The following is a 22710-nucleotide window of genomic DNA, read 5'->3' as shown; positions in this document are numbered from 1 at the left end:
CGGGATGATGGTGCGTTAAGTAAGAAGCTGCAGCAATTACACAGAGGTCTGATGTTATATCTGATTTTAATTGCTCGGAGGGAAATCTGCAAGAACTGGAAAGATCCGTTGCCCCCAAAGCTTGAAGATTGGATTAAAACTGCGTTTGCTATGGCCCGCTTGGACCAGGGTGGAGAAAATGAGAATTATTTGAACCACTGGCAGGCCTTACTTTTGTGGGGTAGAGGTCTGAGACTGGTTTAGCTCTTCTCGGTCCTATGATTATGCCAAGCTACCAACAAAGGGGTAGATCTGGTATGGACCTAAGCGAATGCAGTAGCCGCAGGGTGCACAGTTCGGATGGGCGGCTTCTTTCCAAGAATTGCAGATTCTTATTGGTGAGATGCGGACAAAAATTTATTTTATAAAATAAGAGAAAAAATTATAATAATTTATTAAGGATTAGATTGTCAATAGACCAGACACATAACAGAATTCTGGGGGGCAGAAGTCCTGTGGTGAGAAGGATTTGCAGTCAGCCAAAAGCATGGCTGAGTCCCCCAGTGAGATAGGCTTGAAATCCCTCTATCTACAGTTTGGTCTTTGCTCTCGCACAGTGTTTGCTTTTCTTTGTCTCTCCAAGACCATCCGTTTAAGTTCACATATGTTACCTAGAAAGTGAAAACTTAAATTCTGCTGAGGATTTAAGAAGTGGACTAGACCTAGGATTTTGGCTGTTGATTACTGAACCGCTTAGGCCTGAAATGCCAAGAAAAAGAAGAAGCACCGGCAAAGTTGAGAGGTCTGGTGTTAAAATGTGCAATGTTTTTGCAAGCATATGAAACAGAAATTAAAAAAACTAACAATAAAAACAATATAAAAAAACAGATTGGCCTAAAGACCCTGGCACTGAAGTGCACTACTTTTCAAGTGGCTGTGCACATGTGGTAAGATAAATGCTCTTTCTTATCCAAGGAGGGGAATGATGGGCTATTAAATATTAAGGTCCAGCATACATGCCCAAAAGACAGTGAAACTAGAAGTGGTATGCAGTTCCTATAGTGTGATGCAGGTAATGGTAAGAACACACGTGGTAACAGGGTATGGATAATAGGGTGGGCAGGAGAAAGGGATCCTCCTTTTGGAAAGGAGACCCTCACACACCCAACAAGCGGGTGTCTTGCTTCATCATCGTGTCTTGCTCCTTATCGGGTCGGCGGTGCAATACCGGATCAGCCACCCGGGATGGGGCCTTCTTGGCGGAGATCTTTATTCCCAATGCCGTTAGATGTAATGCGTGTGAGGGCCGTAATGGATAGGTAACTAGTGTAGGTGACGGTGATGTGTGGGGGATGTGAAAGAAAAAACAGGGGTTAGTGATCCACTCAGAACAATTTTAATGAGTTGTGGTCACTACCCTGATTAAAACCAGAACAAAACGCACATTCTCACTCTAAGGATTGTGAGGGTATGTGCTAAGACGGTCAACATATTTCTTGCCTGTTATCTATTAGATGGCAATTCCTCAGGACCAGACTAAATGCTACCTACACTTTTTTGGTGGTGGTCAAGACCTCATTGAGGTATAAATAATGACCACACGTGCAGCACCCTAAAAAATGTGTGGTACCAGTTCTACACCAAGACCCAGGTTGGGTCAGTGGTTAGCGGCATCGAGTACCGGTAGAGGTAAGCACTAAAGTGATGTGTCAGTTGCGATGTGTGGAACCTCCCGTATTCCTACCCATTCACTAGTGAATGGGTAGGAATCCCACTATAGGAACTGCATACCACTTCTAGTAAGATAAATGCTGTCATTCGCAGTGCAAGAAGAGAGCCAATAGCTGAGGTTGGCTGACAAACAGCACCATTTTGAAGGCACTGGTGGGCAGAAACAAAATATGAGTGACAATTTACCAGACCAATGCATGAACTCCGTTGACTCATAGTCCCTTTATGTATGCATATATGTATTCATTTTGTATTTATAAATGTGATTACATGAGGTTTTTAAGACACTAAAGCTGTCTCTAGGCCAGAACTTAAAATTAATGAAGTTAGAGCCTGGTTGTATCACACAATGATACAGATATCAGCGAACTGCTGCAGGACAAGGAGATTTTGATTTTCCACTACCAAACCAAACAACAAACAATACTTTACATTTCATAAACAATAGTACACTTGCATGTCCAAAATATATATTGATGAATGTGCATATCATACTTCCTAAGTATAAGATACTGCCACAGCAAACAGTACCATTCCTGGAATTCGGATGGTCTAAGAAGAAAACAACTAGTGTAAGGTTGGAAATGCGCAGACTTTGCATGCAGAAATAGCTACAGCCTGCCAACCTGTTGGCGAAGCTGCAAACTAGGGCTCAAACAAACTGTGAAACTGTGGCCCATATTTATTGAAAAATTGTGCAAGCACTCAAGTAATGCAGCATGACAACCTGCAAACACATGTGCAACTGTTGTAAATGTGGGCCACAGTTTAATTATTTGTAAGCATTTTAGAATTGACATATAAAATAGTCAGGAGAAACCTGTCAAATATGGAACTCACACTGAATCTCTAATCAGGAATATTAAAGTAGAAGTAATTGTAATTGTAAAAAATCTCCACCACCTGGGCGTAGATCTCAGTATATGTAATATATATTGTAGTGGTAAATCTGAGTAGCACCTAGGGGAGTAACTTGAAAATGCAGTATACTTACTCCAAAATTGGCGGAAAAAAAGAGGGGTTTAGGGAAAGATAAGGAAGGAGACACACACCCACCCACAAAAAGCAAGCCCATTGCTAGTCACAAAATGCCCTTCTAAAGTTACAAGGGTGAAAAAGGTCCCAAATAGTCATAAATGTACTCCAGCTCACCCTTGGAGTAAGGGCAGTACCACACATGGCCACTCACAGGTACTTCAGCACAATCCCATAGAAAACAATGGAGGAAGGAACTTAAAATAAAAGCGCATAGGAAACAATGTTAATTAATAAAAGGATTTCAGATTTTTAAATATATGACATAATATATATATATTTATTTAATGTTAAACATTTTTATGTAAGTAATAAATAATTATTACATTATTTTAAAAGGTATTGATAAACCTTTTTCTATTTAAAATAATATTAACTTTTAAACTTTGGCTAAAAAAATAATTCTGTGCATACATTTTTATCATTTCCAATATATATGAAATAAGTATTACATTTCTTTTTGATATGTGGGATTTAAAAACAATTATTATTTACAAAAATGTTATTTATAAATTCACTAAATATATTTAGATACATTTATTATTTAGTAAAAGTGTAGGTCAGTGGTTCTTAATGTGTGGTTCATGGACCCCGGGAGGCCTGCAAAGCCCACTGCTTAGAAAACTAAATAAGATTAATAGAGTGCATCTAAATAATGAAGCATAATGTACAAGTGAAAATTTTAAAACGTTCTGTAAATATGAAGGAATTTTTAGGCTAAAAATGTAATTAGCATCCTCAGATTGATTTATGGAAGCAGTGCAAGTGCATCAAACGGAATATGAGTGGCCTGAATTGAATTTAGACAAGCTCCAACCTTCCTATGAAAATAAAAATTTAGATTTTTTTATATTTGCTTCCAAATTAAATAAAATTTGTCATCATTTGCATATTTGTTTGATGAATGCTTGTTTCTGTGTGTCTTGTGCATTGGTTTGCAGTTCCAATAATTGAAAATGATTCGCCCGTGTCCCCAGCATCCAGTAATTACTCACTGGCGGTCCCAAGATTCCAATAATGATTAAGTAGGGGTCCTCGGGTTTTAGCAATGATTAAGCACGAGTACACAGAAATCGAAAGGTTAAGAATCACTGGTGTATGTTATTGAGTGTAATATGTCAAGTCAAGTCAAGTCAAATTCCACTTTATTCGATTAATTAAAATCATAAAAGCATTCTACAATAAATATCAAGAGTTCATCTAAAACAGTATTAAACAATTGATGAATTTAAAAAGCAGATTAAAAAGGCAATAATTGCATAAAATACATTAAAAGATGCACTTGAGTGCGCAGAATATATGGATCCAAGTTTCTATTGTTCTTCCAATCTTAGCCTTACTCTCTTGCATCTCACAGATGCGGCTAAAAAACTAGCAGTGCAGTACATAATTAATGGAGAGGGCAACATCTGTAAATATAACAATGCAGGCTTATACTGGATAAAACCCAGGTCCTTCAAAATAGATTTTAAATATCTAGTGCGAGGTTCATGATAGAAGGAACAAAAAAACAAAAAGTGGGCATTATCCTGTACAGAGAAACCATCACATTTGCATGGGGACGATTCCTCAAGCTTGCACCAGTCTTTCTCATCCCACAGCACCGTATAAGTTTGATTCAACCGAAATTTGGATAAAAGCCATCTATGAAAAGGGTTGGTTACCGTTATTAAATAAGGAGCCAGCACACAAGATGGAGATATCAGAACATGAGCCCTCACAGAGGGTTTACATAAATCATGGGCTTCGCGCTCGGCCATGCGAATTCTCAGAAAATGTGTTTTGACCCACGGCAGGTCAGCTCTACACAGGGCTTCAGGTTTACTAAATATTTCAGGGCGTCCCAAAAGCGCTGTCATAGTTTCAATATAAGACAGCCACTGAATATCCCTCCTGTGATCAAGTTGGAGACAATCTTTGATGATCCGATGATTAAGGCTAAGGTTTGGGTTAAGCCAAAGCTTTATCCACATCAATAGTGGAGCTAGATTTATTATGTCTTGGATGTAACCCATTCCCAACTCTAGGTGTACTGAGTAGGTAGCCGTTGACTGGGGTAAACCCAGCAGTGAGCGAAAAAATTTATTTTCCTCAGTCTGGATATCTTTAGAGTTAACGTAACCCCAGACAGCTGCACCATATCTAGCAATTGCAATTGTCTTGGCTTTATAAACGGCCATAATAGCCTCCATAGGTTTCCCCCCCAATCTCGTAGCAAAACCCAGAATTGCAGCATATGATCTTCTTACCGCATTCATTTTCGATGTTAGCTGCAGTGTCCAGGTTCCCCTCTGGTCAAAAATCACACCCAAGTAGGTAAAGACTTTGACACTAGTAATCACCTCTCCATCACAAAAAAAAGTTTTTTCTTTACGCATACCACATCCTACTGACATGGTATGTGATTTGCTTTTGTTGATCACCAGGTCGAGACTAGTCATAAAATTGCCAAAGGCATCAAGTAGCTTTTGTAAGGCAACTGGGGTCCTAGCTATAAGTACCGCGTCATCGGCATAGAGGAGCCCCGGAATTGGTGCACCCCCCATGCTCGGGAAATCCTTTGTAGCAGACGTTAGGTAGCCCTCCAACGAGTTCACGTAAAGCGTGAACAACATTGGCGCCAGGATGCATCCCTGGCGGACCCCTCTAGTGGATCTAAAACTCTCGGTACACTTTCCGTCGGTGGTCATTCTAATCCGGGCCCTCAGATCTTTGTGAAGCTCCGCCAGAAAGTGTACCAAGGAACTGTCGAGGCCCATCTCCAGCAACATTGCCCACAACTTAGATCTATTAACAAGATCAAAGGCTGTGGACAGGTCCATAAAACCAAGGAATAAGCTGCCCCCTTTTGATCTGGTATATTTGGAGAGTATGAGGTGGAGGTTGAGGCATTGGTCCTCAGTACTCCTCCCTGACCTAAAGCCAAATTGTGCCTCGGACAAGATGTTATTCCCCTTAGCCCATGCAGAAATCCTCGCCAGGACAACCTTGCCTAAAATTTTTACCGAGGAGTCCAGAAGCGATATTGGTCTATAGCATTTTGGGTCTCCTCTCTGCCCTTTTTTGAAAATTGGGACAATTGTAGCTAGAGACCAGGACTGAGGGAAACCCACTATTGCGGCGGCGTTAAAAACTCTGGTTAAAATGTTTGCCCAAAACAGTGGATTTGCCCTAAACATGTCCGCTGGCACTCCATCAGGGCCCGGGGCCTTGCGCCCTGCTGTCTCCTCTATGGCTCTAAATACCTCGCTGGTTCCAAAACACACAGGCTCCATGGTGCTCTCATTTACGGGGATTATAAAAGGGTCCGGCTCCCTGTGACTGTCATAAATTTTTTCGAAATGGCATAGCCAATCGTCCTCTGAGATATTTAATTCCTGTGCTGAGTTTTGAGCGCCTGTAAGTAATGGGGAATTTATTATTGTCCAAAACTCAGCGCTATTTTTTAGAGTGGCTTTATCCCTTAAGTCCTCCCAAGCTTTCATTTTTAATTCATTTTTACGCAGAGTAGTGGCCGTGTTGTAATCCTTTCTTAAACGCGCCACAAGCTCCTTATCCCTTGGGCGAGTGTTAAGGGCTTTTTTAAGGCGGTTATGAGCTTTACTGCAATTTTTATCAAACCAGCCTTTAGCCGGCTGTTGTTTAGCCCCCTGCCCTTTGGCTAAGAGACTGCTAGACACAAACCGGCAAATATCTTCAAAGGAAGATATGATATCATTAAGCCCAGCTGATGGAGTGGCACACACTAATAACTCTTCCGCGACTGAGTTGGATAAAGTTGTAAAAACAATTTCCGGTACAACCGTCTCCCATTTAAGTCTTCTCCCCTGATCCTTTTCCTTTACAGGCAATATAGTTCGATGGAGAACAACAGATTTTGACAAGAAGGCGCTATTTGTTAACACCAGTCCAACAGGATTATGATCACTCATGGGCATAGCAATTGCATTATATGAAATCACATGATTAAGAAAGTATCTCGAGACAAAAATAAAATCAATTATCGAGTCGCTAGCCCTTCCCGTGTAGGTGGCAACCCGTGTACTATTATCATAAAATTCAGGTTCAAATAGCTCATTTTCCTGCAGTACATATTCAAGTGCTCGACCCTTCAGTGAGTGTTCTAAATGAGGGGGTGACACACTGTCTGGCCCCTCCGATTCCGCCATAACACATTTAGAACACAAATGAACATTAAAATCACCCATTAAAATGAATCGATACAGAGTGGAATGCTTGTCTCCGTAGAGAATTAAAAAATCAGATAACCAATTAAAATGCAAGGATTCAGGGTTGCTGTTAGGAGCACTATAACAGTTAATCAACAGTAGTTTACCACCATCCTCTAAAGTTAGCTCCAGAATAATAAAGTTATTGGAAGCGCAGTCTATCATGATCAATTTGCCTTTTAAATTCACCGAAACCAGCATCATAAGACCTCCTTTGTTCCGTCCGGCAGGGGAAGGCAAAGCAGGGACAAAGAATGATGTGAAGCCATCTATCCAGTAATCACACTCCAAGTCCCAAGTCTCTTGCAAGGCGATAACATCATAACGCTTTACAAAGTTTTCCCAATTGGGGTCTCCCTTCTTAGCCCGCAACCCAGCAATGTTCCAAGATAACAGCCTAACCGTGTCCCCGTTGTCACTAATAATCTCTGGGGAACTGTTCTTAACCGCCTCAGAAGAAGGTACATGGACCACTGGTGTTGGGGCCGCTATGGCGGCGTCCTCTGTACCCTCTCCCTCACCCCGTCAATCACAGAGGTCGAGGCCTGAGAGCGCATTAAACCTGTTATATGTTGTAATGGGTGGACCAAATATACTAGAGTTATCACGGGCCTGCAACGAACTTTCATGCGCCCAACTGGGCCCCACCGGGGTAAATGGATTTGATCTTGGTCTGGGCAAGGAGGGAAAATTGGCCTGGTTGTAGAAGTACCCAAGTGGACGCACTCGGATGCTGTTACTGTCCTCCAACAGGGATGCTGCCCTTAGGAGGACTGTGGCCACATGTTGTGGGTATTTAAAGTTCACAACCACGCAATCCCCTCTACATGATTTCCTTGATGGGCCAATCCAATTCACTCTCCTCGTCGTAATAATATCTCCAGCATGTTTGGAAGGGAAACCACATTTAACACCTAACCAGGCCACCACTTTGTTTTTGAGAGAATCGTGCGCTTCCTCTTGCGGCTCATTATTACCTGCGCATAACAACGGAACATTTGCAAGTACGATGACATAAGGGGCGCATTCCGGGGGCAAATTAATAGTATTGACGCGTCTACTTTGTGCAACGTTAGTGTTATATAAGGGGCCAGGTCTCTGCAATCCCCTAGCCTGGTCAGCATTCAAATCTGCTGGTGGGGGGGCAGATGGCTGGGGGAACAGTAGAGTTATTTACCGGGCAACTAACCGCAGGGATCATAGAAGGAGGGTTGGGGGCTTTTGTAGCACTAACTCCCGTCACTTCAGGACTTACTAAACTAATTTGAGGGGGTAAGGAATTCACCTGAGAAAGTTTGACCAGCTGTTGGTCCAATAGACCTCCTAGTCTTTTAAGCTCCGCATTTGCGGTGTTCAATTTGACTGTAAGACTGTCAATGGAAGCCTTAAGTTTTAGGTCCACAGCCGCCTCAATACGTTTAATTAGTACATCAAACTGCTCTGGGCTCAGTGTAATACTGGGTTCCTTTATAATCTCAGCATTAGGTTTAGATTTAGGGGAGATGTAACTATCCGGCCGGTGATTTTCCCCTCTTCTCCTGTGGGCGGTCTTACCCCCCCTCTTGCTTTGCTGCCTTCTGCATGATCTAAAGGGTCTCTTTCCCCTGATTTCTTCCAATATTTCTGTCTCTTCCTCAGAGTCAGGGCATAACACATCATTCATTGTAGGGACCATTAATGCAGTGTCAGGCTCCTGGTGGATGGAAGCTACTGTATTACTTATTGACTCAGTAGCGTTTTGTTCATCTAGCGTACAGTCCAAGTTTCTTTCACCATCTTGGAAATCCTCCAGTGTAGCAGCTCTAACTGGGGAGGGGACGTAATCTAGAGCGTCTACTTTACCCAAAGAGGCCCTTCTATCCTCGTTAATTTTGGTCACCCTCTTCACAAGAAAATTATTCATGGAACCAGCCCCCGTGACCACCTTGTTTTTCTTAGGGCTAGACATAATATGATATGGGCCGAAATTGAATGTCGGCTATAACTTAGTCCAGTTTACAACCAATGTACACTAACGCTGAACAACTCCACAGCCACACTCATGGAGCAAGAATGTATGTGTGACAGACAACAGCGGTACCTGATGTGGGGCAGATGTCCTGGAGTCCGATGTCAGAGGGATGGCCCAGCCCTGCCTCCTCCTGCCCCGGACGGCCACAGACGGCCCGCCCTTTGCCCGGGCTTAGCCCGGCGCGGTCCCGCGCGTCCCGCGAAGCGGGTCTGCCCGGTCACTTAAGGCGTCTCCTGGCGCTCACAGCGCGTCAGCTGTAGGCGCCGCCGCTGGGGCTGCCGGGAGTTGGAGTCCCGGGGCGGCGATGCGGTGTAAATGCTCCTCTGGTGCTTGCTGCCTGCTTCGTTGGCCCCAAAAAATGACTCCTGGCGGTGGCGGCGTAAGGTAGGTAGGCTCTCCTGCTCTCCCCCCTGCTCCGCCGGTCTGCCCGGTCACTTAAGGCGTCTCCTGGCGCTCACAGCGCGTCAGCTGTAGGCGCCGCCGCTGGGGCTGCCGGGAGTTGGAGTCCCGGGGCGGCGACGCGGTGTAAATGCTCCTCTGGTGCTTGCTGCCTGCTTCGTTGGCTCCAAAAAATGACTCCTGGCGGTGGCGGCGTAAGGTAGGTAGGCTCTCCTGCTCTCCCCCCTGCTCCGCCGGTCTGCCCGGTCACTTAAGGCGTCTCCTGGCGCTCACTGCGCGTCAGCTGTAGGCGCCGCCGCTGGGGCTGCCGGGAGTTGGAGTCCCGGGGCGGCGACGCGGTGTAAATGCTCCTCTGGTGCTTGCTGCCTGCTTCGTTGGCCCCAAAAAATGACTCCTGGCGGTGGCGGCGTAAGGTAGGTAGGCTCTCCTGCTCTCCCCCCTGCTCCGCCGGTCTGCCCGGTCACTTAAGGCGTCTCCTGGCGCTCACAGCGCGTCAGCTGTAGGCGCCGCCGCTGGGGCTGCCGGGAGTTGGAGTCCCGGGGCGGCGACGCGGTGTAAATGCTCCTCTGGTGCTTGCTGCCTGCTTCGTTGGCCCCAAAAAATGACTCCTGGCGGTGGCGGCGTAAGGTAGGTAGGCTCTCCTGCTCTTTGAGTGTAATATGTTATTCTATTCGTTCTAGATTTAAAATAAAAATGTAAAATTATTTTATATCAAAATAATAGCATTTTCTTAAGTTGAAGAAACGTTTTTGATTTTCCATGTTCTTTTCTGCAGATATAGTAGTGACTTTTCATTCCTAAATCGTGTTGTAGGAGACTTTACCCCCAGAATTCAGGGGGTTGAGACATTTAAGTCTATATTTTGAAGTAACTTCACACATTGAAATGGAGAAGAGCAAGAAAGTGCACTACAAGTGCAGTAGGAGATTTGCACAAGTAAATTTACACGTAGAAATGTACCTTTGTGAATAGGGCCCAGAATGGTTTCTCAAATGTGTTACTACTGTAGTGGCCCAAAGGACTTGCATCTGCAGACTACCAATGAAAATCAAGGGCAATTTCAGGGTATGACTGTTCCCATGAGGCACAGGGTCAGACTGATTTGCATATGGCCATGTCTGAACTGGGGTGGCGGAGTGAGCTAAAGAATGATGATGGATTAAACCCAGATCAGTTGACTGAGGGTGAGTGCTTGCAATGTTCAACACTCCGTCCATCATCCCCTTTGGTTTTGCTTTGTTCGCCCTAAGTTGGCAGGGTATGCCCAGACGTGGGTCCCATGCTCACTTTGCCACTGGATTCAAGCTAGCCTGGCTGATGACGGCTGATTAGCCAGAAACCGGTCCCAGGATGCTTGTTTCCGGTCCAGGGAAGACATGGCTTGGCAGTTCGGGCTGGACTGTTCCCATGAAGCACAGGGTCAGACTGATTTGCATATGACCATGTCTGAACTGGGGTGGCGGAGTGAGCTAAAGAATGATGATGGATTAAACCCAGATCAGTTGACTGGGGGTGAGTGCTTGCAATGTTCAACACTCCGTCCATCATCCCCTTTGGTTTTGCAATGGAATTCACACCATGAATCACGTGGGGGACACAAACAGAGTTTATCTATTATACTCCACAGCAAGTTGTTTCCTTTTTGGATATGAAAAGCAACCTTTGACTATACACTGGGGGGATAGAATTATCACGTTCTACCCTTATACTTGGGGCTCCACCTTAAAAATAATGGGTGTTTCATTCAATTATTTTGATATTTACAAAGGGACTATGTTGTCCGTAACCCGTTATTTACACAGTAAATACTAAGTTACCAAAACCTTGAAAGTTCAGTAAGTAGATGTAATGTCCTCTGCACATAATTCTGCAAAACGTTTGACTGTACTCCTACTAAAACATGCACTATTTAAGTAGGGTTACTATTTGAGAGCAAGTCAGCTAGAGGTCCCCATTTTACAATTCAGACCATGACCAAAATGTGCATTTTGTAAGAAGTGAAAAGAAAATTATACATGGCATTCCAAAAAGAAAGAAAATATGTCACTTCAACCATATTTACTGGGTCAAGTCATGCAACACAACCACATAATAGAATTAGTATAAAAATAATATTAAAACTAAAAATATTAAACCATGTGTGAGAATGGGAAATCTAATTAATTAGTGCTAATGGTGTCTAGTGTTACTTCAAGCTGAGCAAGGTGCCCGTACTTGAGATAGGCTTTGCATTTATCGAACCGTGGACCACAATGTACAGAGCGCACTTAATCATATGGATATCAAGAACACTCATGCACAAAGGGTCTTCAAGTGTATTTACTTGGATGTATGACAGAAACATATACAATGGTAAAGCTTCCCATTTGGAATATCATATAAGTGTCAAAGGCAATTGTGAAAATGTCTGCATGAATCATGCTAATGTAAGCAAAGGTACTCTGCTCTGACCAGGCCTTCAAAAGAATTTGCTGCCAGGCTCATTTAAAATCCAGTTAATGTTACTGGGAAAGTACTAGTAAATTGTTGAATTAGGTGGGCTATCACCGGATATCTCATTTTTATTTTAAGAAAGTCCTTGGCTATATGTGATCTACGTGATAGTTTTACTGTCCAGTTGATTAGACTATGAAGTTTTCTGTAATGTTCTAACAGAAATGCCTGAAACACGATACAGCCAAAAGCAAGCCACGCAAATAGACATTCAACATCATAATTCACTCTCTTATGCTGAATGTGTTCACTGTTGACCCAGGCCAGGTAGAAATATAATAATTTAAGATGTAACTGGGCTTCTTGACTATGGCACAAATTGTGTCTATTAGTATGAAACTTCAGTACATCAGCCAGAAGGAGAGTCACAATCTAGCCACCAGAATAAGGCCTTGTGGATAAATGTTGCAAATTATCTATTTTAAATTTTGCACTGACAGTTGAACCTCCTGTCAACGAGTACTTTATGAGACTGGCTGTAGAGCGGTGGGCTTCAGTACTAGCGTCAGTCTTCACAATTACAAATACTTAAAGTCTGCGGAGAATTCAGAACACGCTTGATTGATAAAGACATGCTCTACAAAGGGCAGTACATACAACCATAATTCACAAAATGAGAAGATGGTCAGGTGAATTTGCACTACTGTTTGCATGGGGGCCTTTCATGCACAGTAGCTAAAGAGAGCATAAGCAGGAACTGTGTTTTTAGTTTAACATTTTAGAAAATAAACACATTTAGCACATTTTGCATTTTCTAGAGAGAATGATTCCGAGAGCTAAATGACAGTTTACATTTTTCAAAAGTTCTGATAGGCCTTACTTAAGCAATCTCTTGGATATTGGCCAGAATTCTCTAAACGGATTGGTCATAAACCCAGAAAATGCCCAAAGAATTTCAGTAAAGGTGCCAATGTGAAGCAAAATCGAACTCCTTTTTATTATTATGTATACCCATGAAATTATGAATTTGTGGAAACAGATAAAAGGTACACTCCATGGCCAGTATCCTTTCTATACAAGGTCCTTGATGTGCTCTTCTTTATTGGGACACATAGTTAGTACACATATATTCGCCGGAAAAAAATATAGGGCCACCCACTCATTCAATGTCACAGCAGTTAGGTGTGTCCTTACCCTATGTACCATCTGTTACTCAAGAATCAGCATATTGATTTTTTTCTTTCAGTGGAAGTGTCATGTAAAATACTGTTCTGCCTTTGCTCAGTCCCCCTTACTCCGCCTTGGGAAACCCAATCCCAATGAATGCCTTGGATTTAGACATTGTCCTAGAAGCCTTCATGGGCATCACCAACGCCTACAGTCAGCCAGGAACACAGGCGCATGTAGTGAATAGTAATATTTCTGATACCAATACACTTGGGGATTGACCTGTAGTGTATGTGAGTTTGGGGTAAACAACCTTCTGCATCCTCGACTGTTTCAAGATCATAGAACACAATCCAGAGTCTGGTCACTGTGTCCAGGGCATCCTGGTAGTTCTAAGTCTGTTACTTATGCCGGAGTCCTGCTTGATGGTGGTTGTAGCTTCTGAGCTAAGAAATGATACGAGTTATCCTGCACTCACTGCGTGATCTGTTCTATATTTGGGGTATAACTACACACCCCCTTAGAGTGGAAGTACCAATCACTCTGACCCTCGCAGTGGGGGGCTCTTTGAGATTTTGACTTATCCTTATTTCTATCCTTAGAGATCAGCAGCTGGTGAACAATGACTTCAATCCGATCTTAAAGTTTGGGCAACAGTCTACACACGTAATGTATCCTGTGCACCCGAGTGCCTCTCTGGAACCCTGCCTGGTGTAACCCCTCAGGCCTCGGCTACATTCCCAAACCTCGCACATTTCCACCCCCCCCCCCCATGGCCCACATAAATAAAACTCGGAGCTGACCTATCCTGAGCCGTGTCTCTCCCTCGCTCCCACGTGCAGCACTCACCACCAGGGCGGCCTTCCTGTTCTCGGTGTAGAAGCCGTGGAAGCGCAGGTACAGTACCAGGGCGGCCATGCTGTAGAGAAACGCGAACACTCCCATGGTGACAAAGAACTCAGCCGAGGAGGAGAAGTCTCCCATGAGGTGCCCAATCCGCTTGTCGCCCGTCGCCTCGCATGGCATGTCGTAGCGCTGCTGGTACAACCTGCACAAGATGGAGGACCGTCAGTCACTGAGAGCGCTGGGGGAGGGGAGGTGTACAGGGACAAGGGACACTGGAGACAGCGAAATGAATGCATAGGTGAGGGAGAAGAGACAGATGAAGGGAGAGAGGTGGGAGCATACATTAGGATAGAGGAAGGGGGAATGACAAAGAAGGATATAGACAGTCGAGTGAGATTGGGATAGAAGAGTGGGGTGAGTGGTGAGGAGAGGGACATAAAAGAGGAAATGGGAAAGGTTATTGAAGAATAATAAGAAAAGAGATAGGAAATGTACGTTAAAAAAGGACTGAGACCCCATGAGAGGAGACAGGAAGGGAGAGATGTGTGGTCAGATAGACAGATGAGGAGAAAGACGATCGAGGCAGGAGACCAGTACAGGTGGGAGAGACAGGTGAGGCGGAAATCAGCATGTAGAGAGGCCAGTTAGAGAGCAGAGAGATCCGCAGAGAGGAGGGCTATTGGAGACAGGTGAGGGACAAGGGACCGCCAAGGTCAGAGGCACGTGGAGAAGAACCCGGTAAAAGGGAAGACAGATGATAAGGAGAAGTGCATAGGAGACAAGCAGTAGATAGACTGGTAAGGGAGGGTATGAGTGCTAAATATTGAGACAGGTAAGAGGAAAGAGATAAGCCAGTGAAGAAAGGCACAATAAGAGACAGGGTAACAATGGAAAGGCAAAGAGAAGAGACCGGCCAGGTGGGAAAAGAGCAGGAGAGAGGTAGGAGGAAAAGACAAGAGAGGGCAAAGACAGATGAGATGGGAGAGGAGCCAGTCATGCATGCAGGTACACATGAATATATGCAGGAACTCACCTGGCGAGAGAGCAGCGGAGTGCTGTTGAACCTGGTAACGGGGGATGCAGGGTCACATAAAGTACTAGTCCTAAGCATGGGGGGAATCTTATCTGAGTTTAGCCTGGGCGGAATGAGGAGAGCTGGGCAGGCCCCGCTGATGTTAGGTGGGATGCTGTGTACAAAGATGGAGCTTCGTCGCTATTCTCAAATGAAGGAGCACATCGGATCTGTGCCGGAATGTTAATCCGTAAACTAGACATGTAACTCGTGAAGGCTTCCCTTTGCGTCTTGTTATTGGTTTTTGTACTTTTTCACTTCCAGTTTGACGATGTCCTAATGCCTTGTGGTGTTCTAGTAAATAAGAGTTTTCCTGCCAGTTATGGGAGTGCACACTCCTTCACTGATGTGAGCCTGGACGGCCAAGCGATGAAGACAGCCAGAAAGGATGAGGCAGCCGTGACGTGCAAAGCGTGCAGGGTGCTCTCCACGGTGCTAGGCTGGACCAAGAGAGCGGGGCGTTGCCGTTGTTCGTGTGACACAAGACACGCACTCAAGTGCTCTTTCTGAAGTCAGCTTTGCAATGAAATATTTGAAATTTGTAGAACCGAGAGCTGATGTGAGCTTTCTATTTCTTAGCAATATGGGCCAAAAAGACGAGCTCGGTATTGTTTGGTTTCGGTTTCAAGTAGGCAATGGCTGGTTGTGTGGCAATCCTTGGGGCGCTTGATTTTTTTTTTTTTAAACTGCAGAAAGTTAAAGGCATAACTAGTTGTCATCTGCATACCACTGAATACTGATGTTGTGGTTGCAACAAAGATTCGGAGAACTTCCACGGACAGGGAAGGTGAGTGGTGAAAGGACAGGGGAGGTGAGTGGTGAAAGGACAGGGGAGGTGAGTGGTGAAAGGACAGGGAGGTGAGTGGTGAAAGGACAGGGGAGGTGATTGGTGAAAGGAGGACAGCACCGCTCACAGGTGGCTGCTGGGAACGGGGTGAGCCCATCTGAATGACTCCAAGCATCTAGTGACTTGGAAGAAGAACCAAATAACCAGTGCTAGGGGAAATGCAGGCTCTTTGAGAGGATATTTGGCTTATCAGGATTTGATAATCAGTGGCCACAAAGGCTGCTGACACATCAAGTAGCACGGAGTGGATGGGGTCACCTTCGGCTCAATCAATCAAGCATTTGGGCTGCGATGTAGGAAGCATCATACACAACTTGACAGGTGGCCTTCTCTTTGCGACGTTGGGGTCTAAAGCTTACTTGATAGTCTTGTAGGTTGATATTCACATGTTTTCGAATGACAGCAACTTTTTGAGTTTTGTGTTTTTTTGATGAATGGGAGGTGGATCATAGGAGAGTATCTGGCTCATTATCTTCCTTAAGAGATGGGGAATGTGTCCTGTTTTGAGAATGTCAAGGAAGGTGTGTTGTGAGTGTGAGGTATTGATTGTGTTGGGTAGCTGAGTGAGGGGTTGGCTGGAGATTTATTTCAAGATGGATGAGGGAAGATTGCACCTATTATTGAGATAGCCATCAAGGCAGTGGTGATGCATGGGAGTAATTAATTGGAAAAATCCCCAAAACAGACCAGTCTGCCTAGTGCTGAGTTTGGTGCTGGGTCCAGCTTTCTGTTAAGGTTTCTGTGTGCTTTGCTGATCTGCAGGGTCAAACATTCACGTTGCGGTAGAGTTGACTCAGCTTTTAAAGGCACCTAAGCTTTCCTCACACAGAGGTGAAGGGCGAGCCAGGCGTGGGGCTGTAAATTTCCCAGATGAAGAGTGACCAGGACCTCTATCTGTGAAGCCACTTGGTATTAATGAGCTAGGCTTCAGGTTGTAAATCCCCAGGGTGTTTGGTGCCAGATATCTGTCTCTGAAACGAATGCATTAGGGAAGAGATAGGCTTCAAGATATGAAGCCCCAATTTTAGGGGAGTGGTGACATCTGGTTATATGGATTAGAGAGAACAGACATCTTGCTGTGAAGCGCCCGGTTTAGGGCAGAGACAGTCATTGGCAATGAAGGCCAAGGAGATCCAGGCCACAGGCTCTATATGCCCCATGTGGAGACACAGCTGCCTTAATTGGAGTGTAGAGACAGCTGCCTTCATTGGAGGGCAGAGACAGGCTTCTTCCTGACTACAGTCTTACCTGAATGGATATCCAAATTGTACAGAAATAGGAATTGAGTCTTTAGCCTCTGCTGAACATTTCACGTTAACTGATGTTTCTCCACTGTACGACCCACAGCTTCCAAAGGCAAAGATGGCAAAGAGCTGGTGAAGAGGAAACAGGGATATCATGAGAGGAGTATCGTACACCTGTGCCATCCTACAAAAAATCTATTATATTTTTTACATCTGACATCCATTAAATCAAATATAGTCACTGGATATCATCAAAATGTGGCATACATCCGGTTCTCTGGACCTACTGCTTAAAAGTACATCAAAACACACTATGTATTCCAAGTATCCCATGAGAAAATATCTTAGCAACTCGCACAATACATATACCATACGTGAACAGACTACTCACTCCCGGCATATATCATAAGAGGTAATCGGCAGCTTTACACCCGGCATACACCATAAATTAGGGTGTCTAAATGAGGTCCAGGAATGTAGGGTCCATGCCACAGTTTAATGATATCCATATACAACAGCTCTTCATACTGCAAATTGAAATGACACTCATTTACCTAGAGTTTATCATGAAACTCCTCTATGAATAATACCATCCTGGACCTTTGTTTGATAACTTTTCCAAGAATAAAAATCACCTACTTCCCACCCTAATTATAATAGAGAGGATGTGCCCGCACTTCATACTCTACACAGACCATAAGGCAATGACACTCTCATCTCCCATCTGACAAGCCCCTTTAAGAAGACAGCAATCCACATTCCACCAGGAAAATACCATAAGAGAAAATCACAACACCTAACCTATAAAAAGGAGACAATCATCCCCGCCACCCACCTAGACAGCCTCACATTCACCATTTTATTAGCATGAGAGATTTATCACTGACAACATAAATATGAATCAACTATTTACCCAAAAATGAACATTTGGAGTATCATGAGACTTTACCACTCGGTGGATTATATTGTTTACAAAGCCGTTCTTACAGACAAGCATTGAAAAAGCGGGATAAATCCTGCGAAACAGGTCACCTGTAACTTTATATATTGTTAGTATTGAAGATTTGTTCAAATCATTTCAGGAATTTGGTTTTAAAAGTCACAAGATCTTCTTTTCTATCTTTTGGACAAACATCATGGGTAATAAACGTATACAACATATTGTGATCTGAGAAATTATAGAAATAAGAGGCGATTTATTGTTCCCATATTTATATAAAGTCACAACTATGCATACGTGAATCTATAAGTGTAATACATTTTGTTCCCAGACACATGAACATTTTTCTGCAAGTATAATATATTGACATTAAGTGGAGTGCGTCTCTAATTGTTCAATTAATTTCTCACATTCTATATACGGGGAGAAGCTAGAAAAATAAAATAGGCCAACCTCCCCCCCCCTTTGAAACATTCAAAACATATCACAATAGATACAGACTAATCGAGCGAACCGAGCAAGGTCAATCCTCACTGGGAGGGGTTTGGGGGAAACCTCCTGAAATCTACAATTTTCAGAGAACGTAGCTAAAACCTTTCAGAGGAAGTTCTGACAGAGCACTCATGAAATAATCCCAAAAATAAAAAAATAACCTAGTAAGGCCTACCCCTAGGTAGAATCAATTTACACATAACACCTTCGAAAAGAACGGACGAAATTATGAATTCTACAGCACGCACTCCAAATAAAGTGACAAAAACCTATAGCATTATTCATACACAGTGTTAAAGAGGCACTAACAGACTGTATTTTAAATTGTCATTGTGCCCCAAACAAATTTGCTGCTTCCCAGATGTATTGGGGGGTGGGCATTCTTGAAGAGAACATGGTAAAAAGGGTAGTAAAGCTGAATATTATTTAGCCCAATTTATTGAAACGCTGGCTAAAATGTAAAAAGATTTAGAAGTAGTTTGAAAAACCTTGGTTTGCAATGCCAGATTTTCAACATGTGTGTGGCACCTTGCTTCAATTCTATCTTTCACTTCCTTTCAATTTCTCACCCTTCACTTTGCACTTAGATTTTCGTCATATGCTGTAGTGAAGACAGGGTTTTGCCTGCACACATTGCTATGTTAGCATAAGCGTTTTAGATGTTAATGCCATCTTGCCACTTTGCTGCTTCTGCACACGACACTACAGGTAGCTATTTTTATAAGTAAAACTGCTTGTTTGCCTTTTCTTCACATGAGAACTGTCTGTTTTTCACATCCCTAGACGTGCACCGCAACCTTAGTCTGAACACTATGTGCAGAAACTGTTAAGGTCAAATAACAATGTATGCTGTTGAATTCAGGTTGATCTGCCCACGCTCTAGACACAACAAGCACACAGCTGCAAATATCTGAAACTCGGGTGCCTTTAATATTGCATTGCATGCACGATGCTGGCACTCTTGGAGAAAACCTTTCCAGACACAGAGAGCAGTGCTGATCCTGTGATCTGATTCACCTAAGCTGATCTTGGAGGTATGGGGTTCCCCATTCAAACCTAGAGACCTTCTATTATTATTACAAAAATAGCTTATTAGCCAGGGGAGGGTGGTACACAAGGTATTATAGGACCTGTTTCTTCTATCATTATAATATGATTTCTCACTTTGTTTTCTATGGAATTGTAACAATGCTATTATTTCAAGTAATTTGTTTGCTTATGTTAGCCAAAATACTGCATCTTAGAGCACGTAGTTAAAACTAAACATTTTACATTTTTCCGTGTCTCTGATTACTCACGTTGTGGACTGATATGAGAATAACAACTGTTAGACCCGGCCTCGTAGCATGGCCATCCCTGTCCCCGCACCACATAACCTGACCCACGCACCTCACGCAGCCCCCGAGCACACGGCCTAGCCGATCCTTCCCACCAGAACACACACACACCCGACCCGAACTTCCCCGTCCGTGGCCTTCCTCCTTTCGGCCACACCGGGCCCGCGTGCCCCCTTCATGCACCATGATGGCTGCCCGGCCCCAGCGCGACCCTGGCCTAGAGGCGCCACTCCGGCTGGGGGACATCGCGCTCCCAATGGGATGAGAGAGGGAGGAGCAGTTTCCATCACACCTCTGAGCTCCCATGGGAAGATGGGTTTCGATCGGCCCTCCGGCCTCCCCGAGGGCTGGCTCCACGCCTGCTGGGTGTCTGGGACTCCTCCCGACCCGGCCCTGAAAGGGTCAAAAGACAATGGCAGGAAACCCCGACAAGCGACCCCCAGGTGACAAGACCCCTGCCTGCACAGACTCCGGACATCAAAGAGGAGTCGTCCTATAACAAGGGGTGCTCTGGGACTATCCGGCAGATTCGCCTTTGGAAACACCTGAGCCCTGCTGAGTGACTCGCGGCTCCCTGAAGATCGTAAGACCTCCGAACTTGTGCTTGAGCCCTGCTGAGTGACTCGCGGCTCCCTGAAGATCGTAAGACCTCCGAACTTGTGCTTGAGCCCTGCTGAGTGACTCGCGGCTCCCTGAAGATCGTAAGACCTCCGACTTGTGCTTGAGCCCTGCTGAGTGACTCCCGGCTCCCACAGACTCTCTTGGTCCCGCCGGACCCCGACGACTACCAGCGTATCCTCCAGCTCGAGGATTGTGAGCTGTGCGCCGGGTACGCCCCTGCATTTGATCCATATCCCCAAAGACTGTCCCGCTACCTCCTACCCCCCCCCGAGACTCTGTGAGCCCGTGCTCTACTTGTATATATTTGCCTTGCTGATCATAAAGATCCTACGACTCCGATCTGATAAAGATTTGTTCTTAAGGACTCCCGGTGTGGTGTCTCTTTGTCGTGTGGTGCCGAGTGTACGATCCTAGATACGAGATCCCTCCCCTGAGGAGTCTCCCGCCAGTGCCCGGCTACGATACCTTGAGGGTTGACCTCAGGCTAGTCAGTGCCCCCCTCCGGGCCCCTCTGAGGTCGCCTTCTAACAACAACGAAAACGTGTTCTTGATTCCCACTATTCCTGAGAGTATTCTAAGTCGCTTGTTCTGGGTTGTCTAATCATTGGTAGCTTCGATATAGTACGGAGAACCAATGAGACACTGATGTTAGTCGGATAGGGGTTTTAGGTACAGAGGTGAGTTTTTTGGTACACCACAATTCACTGAGGTCCTGGTTTCCTGCACATAGTTCTGTGCATGAGCAGAATCCCCGCAACAATGCTATGAATGAGAATAAACTTAGAGGGGAAGTATAGGGAAATGATAATGTCTTTATCAATGTATTTCACAAAATGATTCCACATAAATTGGGAATTAACAGCGTTAGCAGGAAGAGCCCTCTCGCACTAAGGAAATCGCATCAGCCACAACGGCACCCAATACAGCACAAATTATACTTCATGTATCAGCATCGGATATAGCATGGACATGATCTAATTTTTCCCCCTAACATTAGCTTTACATATTCCCCTAAAAACACACACATTTTGTTACCAATATGCCAACTGAATGCCAAATGAAATGACACTTTTCCATTTGAAGTAAAACAAAACTCAACACCCCCACCTCCCAAAAATCTTCCACAGTTTTAAACTACTCTTCTGTCACCTAAATACCAGCTTTTATTTTCACTCAATCCACACATTTGGTCCCCAAATACCAGCTTGCCATTTTAATCAAGTAATAGTGCCCCAAATTGCCCCCAGGACAGCACAGGTTCGCGGCAGCACTTGCCTCAATCTAATACTCGGCACCCTCCTTGTTAGCACCAAGCACACAATTTGGGAATGCGCCGCATTGTATAATGCGCTATAAAGAGGGGTTGGCCCTATTAAAAACAGCTAGATTGGGCCGGTAAATAATGTAAACACACAATATCTAGCTGACTGTAACGCTGTCAATTATTTAAACAGGCTAAGACCAAATTCTATTAATGTCTTGGTCTACATCATATAATTATATTAGATGCATTTCATAAAGGCTCATTGTTCGAGTTCACGAAACAGATTTGGACTACACTTCAAAATGATATAGTATCAATACAGACTAACAATGAAAATCAAAAACATTTTCAAAGAACAATTAAATACAAGTGTTAGCCAGTCAGAATCAACAAGGTAACCCACATTTCATTTCATCACAATGTTAGTGCAACATGCTAGGGTTACCAACCATCAAGGACAAAACATTATGGACAACAAAGGGTTTGTACATTTGAGACACAATATTTCTCTTTGTTGTGAATCTTATTTATGAGAAAAACTAATCTCCCAGTGGTAAAGCGTGCCGACGCATGTCAAATCCCAATTCATTTAAATGGATTCTCTTCAGGGCTAAGACTGGAAAGGCTATAAAAAAATCAATAAAAAGAAAGAAAAATTCTTGTCTTAGATCTGCCTCTCTTGTCTGACTATTTCATTAAGCTCTTAGAAAAGGGGGTCAGTACCTCCTAGCTGGATTTACTAGTGGATACTCCGTGGATTTATTAAACTTGAGTCGCTCGTGTTGCTGACCATTGGTGGCCTAAAACATGAACGGACGTACTGTTTTTTAATCAGCCATCTCCTCCACTAGCGGACCTCTGGTGGCCAACGGAACTCAATCCCCCTCTTCTCCCAGTCCCATCTGATAGAAATCTGGGGTTTAAATTTGATTCTACCCTTTTGGGAAAAGCCCAGATATGCCAAGTCTCATCCTCATGCTTCTGGAAGCGGAAAACCCTGCAGAGATTCCTTTATCTCCTACCTATGGACTGCAGGAAAACTGTCTAAGCTGGGCCTCGCGGT

The 22710-nt window shown here is 44.2% G+C and overlaps 1 protein-coding gene across 1 annotated transcript in view; it reads right to left on the bottom strand.

Annotated features, from left to right (window-relative positions):
• Positions 1–22710, bottom strand: part of LOC146871989 (synaptophysin-like protein 2) — a 922132-nt gene that overhangs the window by 44010 nt on the left and 855412 nt on the right. Inside the window, exons 3-4 of the mRNA XM_085652941.1 lie at positions 16998–17122; positions 13834–14032 (exon numbers count right to left, since the gene is read on the bottom strand). Coding sequence (XP_085509067.1) covers positions 13834–14032; positions 16998–17122 — 324 coding nt within the window. The remainder of the gene's footprint in view (positions 1–13833; positions 14033–16997; positions 17123–22710) is intronic.

The sequence above is a fragment of the Triturus cristatus genome, chromosome 1_1 (genome assembly GCF_964204655.1).
Source record: "Triturus cristatus chromosome 1_1, aTriCri1.1, whole genome shotgun sequence".
Classification (NCBI taxonomy): Eukaryota; Metazoa; Chordata; class Amphibia; order Caudata; family Salamandridae; genus Triturus; species Triturus cristatus.
This window is presented reverse-complemented; position numbering and strand designations above follow the sequence as displayed.